Genomic DNA, 12,369 nt, shown 5'->3' on the forward strand with positions numbered 1-12,369 from the left:
AAAGCAATTAAAAGAAAAGGCTTAATGTTAAGTTAAAGGTTTACTAGTTTTTCTTTGCTCTATGAGCAAATGCTTCCAGCATTCTGAGAGAGGGAGTCAGAAGAATGCCTACTACAAAAAATCATACATTTCTAGTGAAACAGTGAACTGATCTGACACAGCTAATAAAGTCTGGTGTCTGGGCTAGAAGTCAAGGCCCGTACAGTCAGGCTGTGCCCCTTCTAGCAAATATGGTGATAATGCAACTCACAATTTTGGTATGATAACGTAAAACACTTCTTTTGTAATCACATTTGCTAAAATCAGGCCAAATAATAAACAATAAAATGCATTAACAGTCACTCTTACTACTTTCAGGGCGATCGAGGTTTTCCAGGTCCTCCAGGTAGAAGAGGTGCTCCAGGCGTTCCAGTAGGTGTTTGTGAAATTCATGATTGTGTGCATTTCTACCACATAAAGCCATTCACTGAAGGAGTGTAAAGCCTCACATTAGCTGGTATTGACAACAGTTGAAATATATAGGTATCCCCATTTTATTAATATGAAAACTGTGTGGTAAAGAAACCAAAGTTAAAAGTAATGCTTTATCTGCTGCATGTTGGGCCTCAACTTCTTAGTTAATGAGTGCATGCAAATTCATTGACTGGTGTTAGCTCTTCAGTGTCTCAAGGGATACTCATGAAAATTTACCACACGCATCTCTAAAGGTGTCTAATATATATTTAATAGATTGCAGTTTCAGTTCATGGCTAAATACCTTTGAGGGTATGGCCTAATTAAGTCAATAAGAACCAGGAATTAAACCCAAAACTTCTCGTTATGGCTGCATTGCTTTAACCCTGGGGTTTGTTTTTTCTCTTTAGAAATGTGTTTTTAAAAGAAACTTCTAAACAACAAATGGAAAAGGAATGCTGTCTGTCAAGTTCCAGTGGCTTCAAATCTAATAACTTCTAAACATTATTTTACTTCCCCAGCCCTCCTGATTTTATTTATTTATTTATTTACCTGGCTATACACCATGTCCATGAAAATAAATCACTTCAAGAGCACTGAGCTTAGAGAATATTGAGAATGTGTCCTTTCACCATTGTCTCTTTTGCTTTTCTGCTTTAATAATATGATTGTTCTTCTCCCTAGGGTATTGCTGGCACCAAAGGAGAGAAGGTCAGTTATTTACACCATATTACGTGAAATATTTATTGGTGATCAACAGTTTGCGTGTATGTTCACTGCTGGAAAAGAGTTCCTAACATCTCCATTCATGGGAAGCAGAAGGTCTGCTTTCCAGAAGCAGCAACCACAAACTCTTTGGTGCTTCATCTGTACTAGTTGCATTCACCCTGGGTTACAAAACAGTGTATACATTTTTTTTTTCCCTTGAACTACTGTTATTGCATGTAATGAATTTAACACTTTCAAGCACACGAAGAACTAAGCCCCTCCCCCAAACAGCTTATGAATAAGTATGGAAATCTGCAGATGCACTAGAGAGTATTTTAAAGGGATAAAAAGTACCAAAGAAAAATTGAAGGTCAGGACTGTGGGTGAGTAATGTAGGTATGTCTGAAATGAAGACTGCTCCTAACAGAGAACTGGAATGCCTGAAAAGGTATATTCTGTTTAATAAAATCTTTTTTAAAGGTAGAACTATCCATAGTGGACAGTTGCCATCATTATGCAATCCTGATGTTCCTTATTTCCCTACAAATTATATTAGAAGATTTGTTCCACTGTGGAGTTCTACAGCATAACTTTTTATCTTCCTTTTTATCTAATTGTCCAGGGGTGCCCTGCAGACGGATATAACCAAGGGTATGGTGCAAAAGGTGATCCTGGATTGCCAGGAATGCCTGGACTTCAGGTAATTCAGAATTAATTCAGACTATGATTTTTATATAGAGAGAGATACATACATATATATATATAAAAATATATATATAATAGGTGTGTGTATGTATTTTAAGATGACTTTTATGTAATAGATATAATTTTAATGTATTATTTTCTCTAGATACAGTATTTTTTACAATTATCTCACTAATTTCAAAACCAGAAAGTAATTCTGTCTTTAAAAAAATTATTAACTTTATGTAATCTGCTTAATACAATATATTCAAAGTCTTTCTTCTGACTTTACAAAACAGAGTACACCAAGACAATAGTAATTAATTTTGCCATCAGAACCAGTAGTGTCCATTATGTGTTAGTAAAGTGAGATAGGGAAGTCAGGTTGTAGACAAACAACAATATTTTAGAAATGGAGAAAAACTGGTCATAGATTTAGGGGTTTACCCCTACATATAGAATAGAATAGAATAGAATAGAATAGAATAGAATAGAATAGAATAGTTTGTGGTTGGAAGACCTACAACGACCATCCTAGTCCAACTGCAAAAATTGCCCATGAAGTAAGATTGAACAGATTAGACCAGCTCAACTTCTAGAGCGGTACTAACAAAGGACGGTATGATCCGTATTTAAAAGATGGAGATTAATAGGAGAAGGCAGAGCAGACATTTCACTTGACTGTTACAATAAATGGAGGACAGTAAAAGGAAAATCAAAATTTTTAATTTTCCGTTTCTTTGAAAATGAAGCTTTAAAGTATAGAATTTATTGCATAGAATATTTAAAAGATTAAAGACTTATTAGGGGTAGCAATAGGACTATAAGGATTATGGGAACGTCCACAGTTAAATAGGACATATATCCTCACTTGAGTAGTTTAGTTTTAGAACAGATATGTTTTCTTATGTTTCAAAACATATGCCAACCAATGAAGCAGTGGGGAGGAATTACACTCCTGTGTTATCCTGAGACATGAAAAGGAAATCCAGAGAGAGTTCTGCTCCTCTATTTGTTATTCAGTTCATCGAACTTAAGTGTTGTGGTTTGCTCATAATCTTGCCAGGAGATTTATTCCTGTTTCTTTTCTAATATGCAGGGTGCCCAGGGTACTCAAGGATATCCTGGGGAACTTGGGCCACAGGGCCCTCCAGGGGCTTCAGTGAGTATGAACTTATGTCTCACTTGTTACTTTAACCTTTGGTTTTCCCAGAAACCCATGGAATTACACAAATACAAGTACCTGACTCTCCCAGACTTGTTTAAGGTCTAGAGACGTGTATGTGAAATACATATCCTTCTGCACACATCTGATTTTTTTTTTTTCAGTTTCTTTTGATTATTTTTATGCATGATAATTTCCATGTTTTCAGAAGCATCCTTGTCCATGTAGGTTGGACATAAATAGGCATAAATTTTGATTTTCAAATTATTACCTATAAGTTCACTTTAAATACTAATTTGTATAACTGTAAGAAAGAAAGATGTGTATGTTTTCAACTAGACTGTATAGACATTCTGTCACTCACAACAAATTGCGGTTGTAAAGGTGGAAGAAAGAATAAAAATAGTGATATACCTCACGTGAAAACTGGGTACTTCAAAACACCTATATTGGTGCTGAAGATTGTAATTTTTTAAATTAAGAATTCTTTTCTTTCCTTTTTTGTAGGGCATGCCAGGGAAAGCAGGACCTCCTGGACCTAAGGTAGTCTCAGATTGGTAATAAAAATGAAAAATTCCTATTATGTATAACATCAATTAACTTGTTTTGTAGGTGTTCTTAAAATAAAAAAAATAACATTTGGGTTTTTTTTTACAGGGTCTTATGGGACTGAAAGTAATAGGAACGAAAGGAAGAAAGGTAGTTGTATAAAATGCTTAAAACATTTTTTGAGTTTTGTTTCTGTTTTCTGCTTTTTCTGTTATACTATGGTGAAATGTTTGGGGAAGTAAGTACACTGAAATAAAAGTTTTCAGTATATATGTTGAAGTCTTTTATTGGAAAATGGAAACATGGCAATTAATATCTAAGGACAAACTGTTTTCACATAAGAGCCAATGATATAAACTTCCTGAAAGAAGGGTAGAAACCTAAGAGGAGCCAGTAGTTAATATTTACTAACACATAGGATTAAATTCATTTATATATCATTTGCACAGTGTTCCTAAATGCTTATCTAAGCATGTAAACATTGGTAAATATATAGCATCTGTAGACTCACAGCTTCTTATGGCCAACATCTTTTCAGTGTCAGCCTTTACGATGCTAGAAAACCTCCCAGATTTTGAATAAAAATTGGATGATTTGTTGTGCATGTTCTTACTTTGTATCCCATATAATTGACATTAAGCTAGAAATGACTCCGAATACATATATTGTCTCTCAGGACCTCAGCCTGCAGTTGGAGGACCAGTGTAGTCAGTCCGAATGTCCTTACAGGACCCTTTTAAGAACTTGGGGCATCTCACAGTTATGCTAACTGACCTGCACTGATTCAGCTGTCAACCAAAACAGCACTATCTGACAGTGGGATTGGTTTTAACTTTGTAATTACTACCGGGAATGTGCTAGAAGTTTCCTGGGAAAATTTCTGTAAATAGAATTGATTATTCATTAGCATTAGCTCAGTTGACCTTGGAGCATCTTGCTTCCTGATGAGAGTGTGATGCATTCTTTGCTGTTACGCTGCAAGTGCATGCAAAGGCATTCCACCGGCTTAAAATCACTGAAAATTATGGATGTTGTTTTGTTGAGCTCCACAGGAAAGATCACCTTTAGGACTTTCCCTGTTCTAAAAGAGCCTTCCTTGATTAAAAAGTGTACTGCGATATTAATGGTTTTGGTTAAGAACACGTGAAAGCTAACTTTATCTGTCAGCACTATATTACAATCATCTCCCTGTAACACACAGACTGCAGTTTTGAGGGTGTCACCAAAGACAGGTCATGTATTTTATTGATTGACTTAAATTGGGAGAAAAATAATAATCAAGGAGATATTTTTATTTGATTTAGAGTTAAAATTGTCATATAACTTTTAAGTAAATAGTAGTAAAATTTGTAAGCTAATTCTAGATACTTTAACAGGAATCAGCATATGCCTTTTTATATTTCTCAGCTAGGAGAAGGTTGTCATAGTAGTCTTAAGTCTTCCATATGCCTTTTTTATTGGAAGATAAATAGCAAGCAAAGAGAAGTGTTAACTGTATTAGCAGCTAAGTGTAATGACAGGAAAATTTTCACTATGTCAAAAGTATAGCGATGGTAATTTGAAACAATAAAAACATACTGCTTGTAATCACTCTATTTTTCTTTCAAGGGTGACACTGGATTAACTGGACCCCCTGGACCACCAGGAACCGTTATTGTGACATTAAGTGGACCAGACAACATGACGGTAGTAAAATTGTTAAACATCACATTCAGATAAGCCATCTTACTAGGTTTTACTTTGAGAGGACATTTTCATCTTTGTTGTTCCGATAACATTTCCTTTTACCCATCCTAGCATATTTCAGACTTGTTTAGTTGGATACTGTGTCTGTACAGCCAGCTCAGCTGTGTAATCACATGCACATCTGCACAATGCCAGTGGAATGCTAAATGCTTATTAGTAACCCACCTGCTGTGGATCTCCCAGTACTTGAAAAGTAAATCACTTTTAGCTTCACCAAATCAACATGGATTTTCTGAACAGCTATCAAAGCCACAGCTGTGTTGCCCTCTGGGCCTTGTCACTGAAAGTATCAGGACTCTGAGCTACCAGAGTTTTGCAAAAGCTTACAACGTGTTCATGTACATTTCATAGTTCATTTTCTCATTGTTTCTACTGGAACATGAGTAATCATGGAAAGTGTTGGGAAAACAATGAGTATTGGAGAAAGGAAATACTCTGATTCAGCTTTCATTTTAAATATTGCTTTGTGAATTAAAATTCTTGCATATCGTCCTTCTATAGAACTTAAACAGCAGTAGTTGATACACAGTTTTAAGTCTTCACATATTAACAGAACAAGTCTTCAACCTGTTCTTGACTCTGTTTTCCTTAATTAACTTGCATCTAATCCATGGAGTTATCAAAACTCCCTCTCCATTATGTGCTAAAATAAAAAGTGAATTTTGTATCAAGACTGTATTGAGGAGGGAAGAGAAAGATTGCTGAAGCAAGGTTCAACTTTTAGGCACAGCAGCTCTTCCCTGTTTAAATCAAATATGGACCACCTGGAGCACTTCCCAGTCACAGCTGTGGCAGTTTATCATGGGGGAATGGCAATTTTTCAGAGACATTGGGCATTAAGGTTTAAAAACCCCTCAAAACTCCTTACATAAATAGTTTGGGGCATGACTCTAACCAGGTAATAATTAGGCAGTCCATAAACTTTGGCTTTACAATGACCTTAGGATGTGGCTCAATACATAGTAGTATTACAGAGTAAGGTTGTCTAATCTTGAGCCCACAGAGGCAAGGATCGTGTGGGTAGCCACTGCATTTACATATTGGAGATAACTGTAGCTCCAGTGAAGGAACTAAGGTTTATTTCTTTTTTCACCTGCAATTTGTTGCCATTTCTGGGGGTATTTACTCCAGTCCCCTTGCATGCAATCACAGGTAGGTCCTTTTGAACTCACTATGTTCAGAAATACGTGCAGAGCCAGTTTCTTTTTCAAACATCATAGACTTAGGCAGGAGCGCTGATACGAAGTTTCTGTTTCTTTTAGTCATTTAAGTAGAACCATCCCTGCTTGAAGAAGCTTGCTGGTAATGTAAGGATTTCTTGTTTGTAAACTTGAGTGTTATGGTAAGCACAGAAAAATCCAAGAGACCATATTAATTTTTTATTTTCTGTGTAATAGGACTTGAAAGGAGAGAAAGGAGAAAAAGGATCAAGAGGACTTCCAGGGCCAATGGGGTTTACAGTAAGTGACCAGAAGTAAATCCCTTAAATCTAGATGTTCGGGCAGTATCACCTAGTAAATGCTACTCTTTAGAGTTCAGTATTTACACTACTTTTTCCAACCTTTAATGAATAGAATAGAACTAATGAATAGAATACGTATTAATAGCATTCTAACTGTACTTTATTTTTATACTTTTTTTAAAAAGATAACAAATTATAAAAGTTATATTTAATTTAGAAAACGAGAGTCTCAAAATATGTGTATCTTGAGGGTGGTTTTGTTACAGGGGCCAGTTGGTGATTCTCAGAGTGAAAAGGGTGACCAAGGAGAACCCGGAGCACAGGTATGTGCAAACAATTGAATACACATGTGTATTCTTTCATGAAAAGCAGTTTTGCACTAGTGTTGCTCTCCAGTTTTTGTTTCAATGCCACTCAGAGCAAATTTTCTTAGATTCAAAAGCTCTTTCATCCAGTAAACCAGGCTAGAGAACTGAAAGTCAGATGACTGTTCTTGTAGGCTCAGATAACGAGTACATGAAGTTAAGGTCAGTTGATGGTGGATGTGCTTCTATTTGTTTTGCTGTAAAGGTTCTACTGTTGAAACTTAGTTAAAAAAAAAAAAAAAGTTCTCTTCTGAACACATACTAGCTTTATAGTGCCAGTGTATATGTAGAAGAGAATTAAAAACATTGGGTTTACTTAAGGCAGGAGACTTAAATTGGGATGCTCAACCAGCAGGTATGTGGAAACGTGAAGAAAGTTGTCATGAGAGTTATTCTGTTAACAGGATAGTAAGTTACATAATTTCACGGCTGCATGAGAAAAAAATCATATGTTTATTTTAAAAAGCATACACGTTAAAATATAATTTACTTGAGTATATCTACATTTTGAAGAGAATTAAATAGAAAGGTACCAACTTGCATTCAAATGGCTTTCAAACTTTCGGATAAAAACTAATCAATGAAAGATGCAGGTTCTTAGTAACTAAAACTGTATGAATTCATAACAGTTTACCAATATGTAATTAGGGGAGAACCCTAAAATATCCAAATAAATCAAAATGTTTTATGACATTTTCTGAGCAAAAAATTTTGATTCCAAATACGTTTTGGAAGCAATATTAAGAAAAATAATTTTCAAATGAAATATTTCATCAGTCCAAACATAATATTTTGAAAATTTTTCCCCATACTTTCTGTGGTTGCAATAAATTTTATTCCACAAGGAAAGGTAGCAAGACAAGACTAGTACTACCTGTAGATTGCTCCTTCTTCAATTGTAGGGTGCAATAATGATGATGATGCTGTAGAGCAGCTTGATTGTTATTTTTATTATTCCTATACATTATGAAAATTCTAATTTCTATTTAAGTTACTGGTGTAAAGTACTAAAAGCTCCTGCTATCCAATGTGTATTATTCTTCCTCCATCCTGTGTGTTCCTTCAATATTATGTCTTATGTTTGCAAAAGCTCTCTCCTGTCATGCAGCGTTTTTTTAGAACTCTTCTTAATTCACCTCTCCCTTCTTACTGGAGGAAGTAGTAGAGCACCCTTGCTTTTCTGCCTGTTGACCTTGAAGAATGCTAAGGAAATACAAATAGTGTTAAGACATTGACTGACTGGCTATTCTAAAATGAAAAGAAAATGTTTCCTTTTGCTGTTGAAACTGCATCAGTGAGCACAAAATATCAAATGGCTCTGGATTTTACATTCTAGAAAAAATGATTATTTTGTGCAAGCGAGTTTTGAGCCTGTGGTGACATCATTCCAGCTCTCCTCCTTGTGTTCCAGAGTATCACCTTTGGTTAAGTTCTGTCATCTTTTGAGTATTGCTGTTTTTTCTGATGCTTACATTGTAATTCATGGCCTGGTCATCTTTTTCAAAATTATTTTAAGTTTCATTGATTTATTCTGTGCAAAACAAATTTCTAAAATGTACTTTTCCCCCTGTTATTCCGAGCTCATAATCTTCTACCCCCCTTTTATCTTATCACTACTTTCCTGCTGTGGATTTTAATATGAACCAGGTTTTCTGCCTTCAGGGTGGCAAGTAAGGTATCCATATTCAGAATTATGGCTTCATTTCCTTCTGTTTCTCTCCCCATTTCCCTCCCCCCCCTTCTCTCCCTTCCCTTTGTCGTCTTTTTTGGTGGTTGTTAAGAATTGCTTAACAGGTATTGTTGGCACACTAGATGCCAGGACCTCAGCAGAAAGCTGCCTAATGTGCTGTGCACAACAGAAAACAGCAGATACCTCTGGCACGCTGCCGCCTTCTGTTTTCACTTTTCCATCTACTGCCCTACTTCCAATACCTTTGAAGTGCACTCCCTATTCTTTTTCATTAAATAATTTCTCTTCAAGTCATCCCTTAACCCCATTTCCTGTAAGAGAAAATTTCCCTTCAGTATCTTTCCATGCACACCATTAGAAGGGCTGCTAGCTGCTGTATTGTTTTGTCATTTGCCTTGCTTCTGCAAGGACCTGATTTTACACCAAGCTTTCTGCACTTGCCTGGCACTTTGTGCTGGTCAAGTGTCTGGCTCAGCTAATCCTCCACAGGAGGAGGAATGTCCAGGGAATATCTTACTCCCTGTTTTGTAGTTTTATGAACATTTAGTTATGATTAGAAATAATGAACGTTTTTAAAATAGCCTTAATGGCTTTTCAAAATTCATAAAGACCTAAATTACAGTTATATTCACAGCATTTAGTTGTTATGCTCTTTGAATGCAATGACCCCTCTTTTGATCATCTTAATTTTTTATTTTATTTTATTTTATGTTTTTCCTTTGTAGGGTACACCCGGAAAAGAAGGTGCCCCAGGTCCACCTGGCTTACCGGTAAGGAAGGAAGCCCTCTAAACATGTTCTAAGTAATAGTCATCTGTTTATCACGGTCGTATCTTCCTGTCACAGCTTTTTCCCATTGCAGAATGGGTATGAAAATGTTGATTTGTGTACACGATGAAACATTTCCTTTCACACAGCTGGCCTTGGGACATACCATGTCCTCATAGATTTATGCAGGAGAGAGAGGCTCCGTTCATAGATGTTGTCTCTTCTGTGTAAAATAAAAGACCTGTTGCTTGCTGCTGACTAACAGGTTTGAGGACACCTCCAAGTTATGTAAAATTAATTCTACGGAGTTTAATTCTGGTTAGTCACATTGAAAATTTTGCAAAAGAGTTATACCTTCACTTCAGCATAAATCAAGAAGCAAAATGAATAATTTTTAATCACTAGAATCAAAGACTTTCTTTTACAAAGAAAAGTTATTGTCAAGGTCACAGCTGCCTTGGCCTGAAATAAAATAACTGATAGATATTAAAACTGTCATCTTGTCATCATATAATTCTTAAAATATGCCATTTCATAACCAAAATGATTTCATTTGTGTACTAGTTTAAAAGCTAAAGTTGTTCAAATGTATTTGGAATACTGTATTCGATTGGTTAAATACCAATTCTTTTATATTTACTTCACTTCTGCTTCTAACGACATGATTGGTTAAATACCAATATTTACTTCACTTCTGCTTCTAACGACATCATTAGGGTCACAGTGACTTTACAAATATCTTATCAAAATTCTTATTGTCAGAGTAACCTATTTCACATATATCTTACTAAAACATCATCTTCATCATGCCAAAACAACCTTCGCAGACAGTCTAAACACATTCCAGTCTGACGTGGAATGACAGACCACAAAGCTCTACTGCCTCAGCTAACAGAAAGAAAACTTTCTGTCATGACAAAGACATGTCATTGCTCTGTTCCCATTTCGACTTTACTAACTAGCAGTGTATTCAACTGCATAAGCCTCTGAGAAGTCCCTTTTCCTTGCATGTATGCACTTGCAGAAAGCCTTAACAGCAGTCTGCGCTATTTTCCCTCCTGGTCTTGCTGACACTTCTTGAGATCAGCACCATGATGCAGACCGACCAAGTTCTGGGAGAGGGAGTTGCTGAATGCGAGAGTCTCACATTGCATGCAGTTTCTACCCTTTCAGAAATAGTAGTTTGCAGAGGGAGAACAAACCAGAGCCTCCTACGCTTGTGCTGTCCAGAGCAGCTCCACCTTGGCATTGATGGAGTGTGCCATTATAAAGGCAGGTTTGGATGAGAGACCTGCAGTGTTTCCCACGGACATGGAACTGTACCCCAAACTGAGTCTTTCCCTGAGATTTCTTCCCCTGAGCAAGTCACATTCACCTTGCCATTGCCATGAAAGATTAAAGCTTTCCATTTTAGATCTTACTGATGACAGTGCTAAAAGATTAATCTTCATAAAATTGTGTACTGTCACCTGCAGGGACAAAAGGGTGAACAGGGCAAACCAGGACTGGCTGGCAGGCAAGGAGCTAAGGTATTGTCTAATGGTTTTGTTGTTGCTTTGAGGATGAGGGTAAGGTACGTTTTGGGGTTATTTTATTTACTACTGTGTATACAATGTGTTTTACTTTACCTAAAAGATGACAAGTCATGATATCATTGCATAGGGGATGGATCAGCTGAAATAGATCATGTATTTGAACTGGTGTCCGTCTATGCCTGCTGATGTGTTCATGTAGTTTTTGATGTATGTGGCTGAATGGTTGTGTAAGGAACAGAGACAGGGGTGGTGAAGGACTGGTCAGGAGCAGAAGTTCTTTAATGTTATGAGCAATGTACTGAAGTAACAGTGGGTACCAAGTGTAATGTCATATATTGTTTTTAATAAACTAACCCATCTCTCTCCTCTGATGAAGGGGATGAAAGGAGGCACTGGTCCACCTGGAGCTTGTGGTCGAGTACGTGTAAATTATCTTCATTATATCACTTTTCTAAACCATTAGAATAAGCCGAACTGACTGTATGAGGCAATAACGGATGTCCCATGATGCTGTAATCGGGGCACGGCTTTCTCAAAGTACTGATGTTGCTGGGAGTCTCACAGAGATGGCATCTTCCTTCATGTAGAGCTGGATGCACGATCAGGGCCTGGTTAGACCTCGCTCAGTTCCAGCAATTTTGGCAGGAGATTGGACTGTACAGAACAGTTACCAAAATTCACAGGAGTTAATTTTTAAACCAATCTCTAATCAGTTCCAGAACAGGTGCTGTTAATTTTAAAATCTTAAGAAGACTTTTTAAAGAAAGCAAGAGATGCTATGAGTACAATTTCTCTGTCTAGTCATGCTGTCTCGCTAGTGGCTTTCTTAAAGGCCCCATGCGCACCTAATGGAAACCTTCTGCCCAAATTGTTCAAAAGAAGTAACTTTGTAAAAAGCTAAATCATTTGTGATACTAATAGAGTACTAAAAAACCACTGCTTTTCAAAAAATCAATAGGAGGAAAAGTAAAAATTTTGAATTTTAATTTTAAGCAGTTTTTTTATTCCTTTTAAAATTGGTGCATTAGTAGTCCGTTTAAATTTCAGTGTGATGTTTATATATTAAGGCACAATACTTATTATAATACTGATTTGCTAGTAATGGTGCCCAAGCAAAATAATCCAGAAAAGAGCAAAAATTTGTAGTTATAAAAAAACCAGTTACAGCAAATTGCATTTTTATTTTGCCTGTCATTTGTAGAAACTTTGAAACATCATAGTTTAATATTAATTAATAATATATTT

At 36.3% G+C, this 12,369-nt stretch overlaps 1 protein-coding gene across 1 annotated transcript in view; it reads left to right on the forward strand.

Annotated features, from left to right (window-relative positions):
* The window catches only part of LOC103905136 (collagen alpha-3(IV) chain), a 65,454-nt gene that overhangs the window by 20,537 nt on the left and 32,548 nt on the right, over nucleotides 1-12,369 (forward strand). The window contains exons 7-18 of the mRNA XM_019474014.1: nucleotides 358-411; nucleotides 1,138-1,164; nucleotides 1,784-1,861; nucleotides 2,945-3,007; nucleotides 3,518-3,553; nucleotides 3,668-3,709; nucleotides 5,168-5,245; nucleotides 6,703-6,765; nucleotides 7,034-7,090; nucleotides 9,548-9,592; nucleotides 11,065-11,118; nucleotides 11,501-11,542. Of these exons, the coding sequence (XP_019329559.1) occupies nucleotides 358-411; nucleotides 1,138-1,164; nucleotides 1,784-1,861; nucleotides 2,945-3,007; nucleotides 3,518-3,553; nucleotides 3,668-3,709; nucleotides 5,168-5,245; nucleotides 6,703-6,765; nucleotides 7,034-7,090; nucleotides 9,548-9,592; nucleotides 11,065-11,118; nucleotides 11,501-11,542 (639 nt within the window). The remainder of the gene's footprint in view (nucleotides 1-357; nucleotides 412-1,137; nucleotides 1,165-1,783; nucleotides 1,862-2,944; nucleotides 3,008-3,517; nucleotides 3,554-3,667; nucleotides 3,710-5,167; nucleotides 5,246-6,702; nucleotides 6,766-7,033; nucleotides 7,091-9,547; nucleotides 9,593-11,064; nucleotides 11,119-11,500; nucleotides 11,543-12,369) is intronic.

This window comes from Aptenodytes forsteri, unplaced genomic scaffold (genome assembly GCF_000699145.1).
Source record: "Aptenodytes forsteri isolate BGI_AS27 unplaced genomic scaffold, ASM69914v1 Scaffold184, whole genome shotgun sequence".
NCBI classification, from domain to species: Eukaryota; Metazoa; Chordata; class Aves; order Sphenisciformes; family Spheniscidae; genus Aptenodytes; species Aptenodytes forsteri.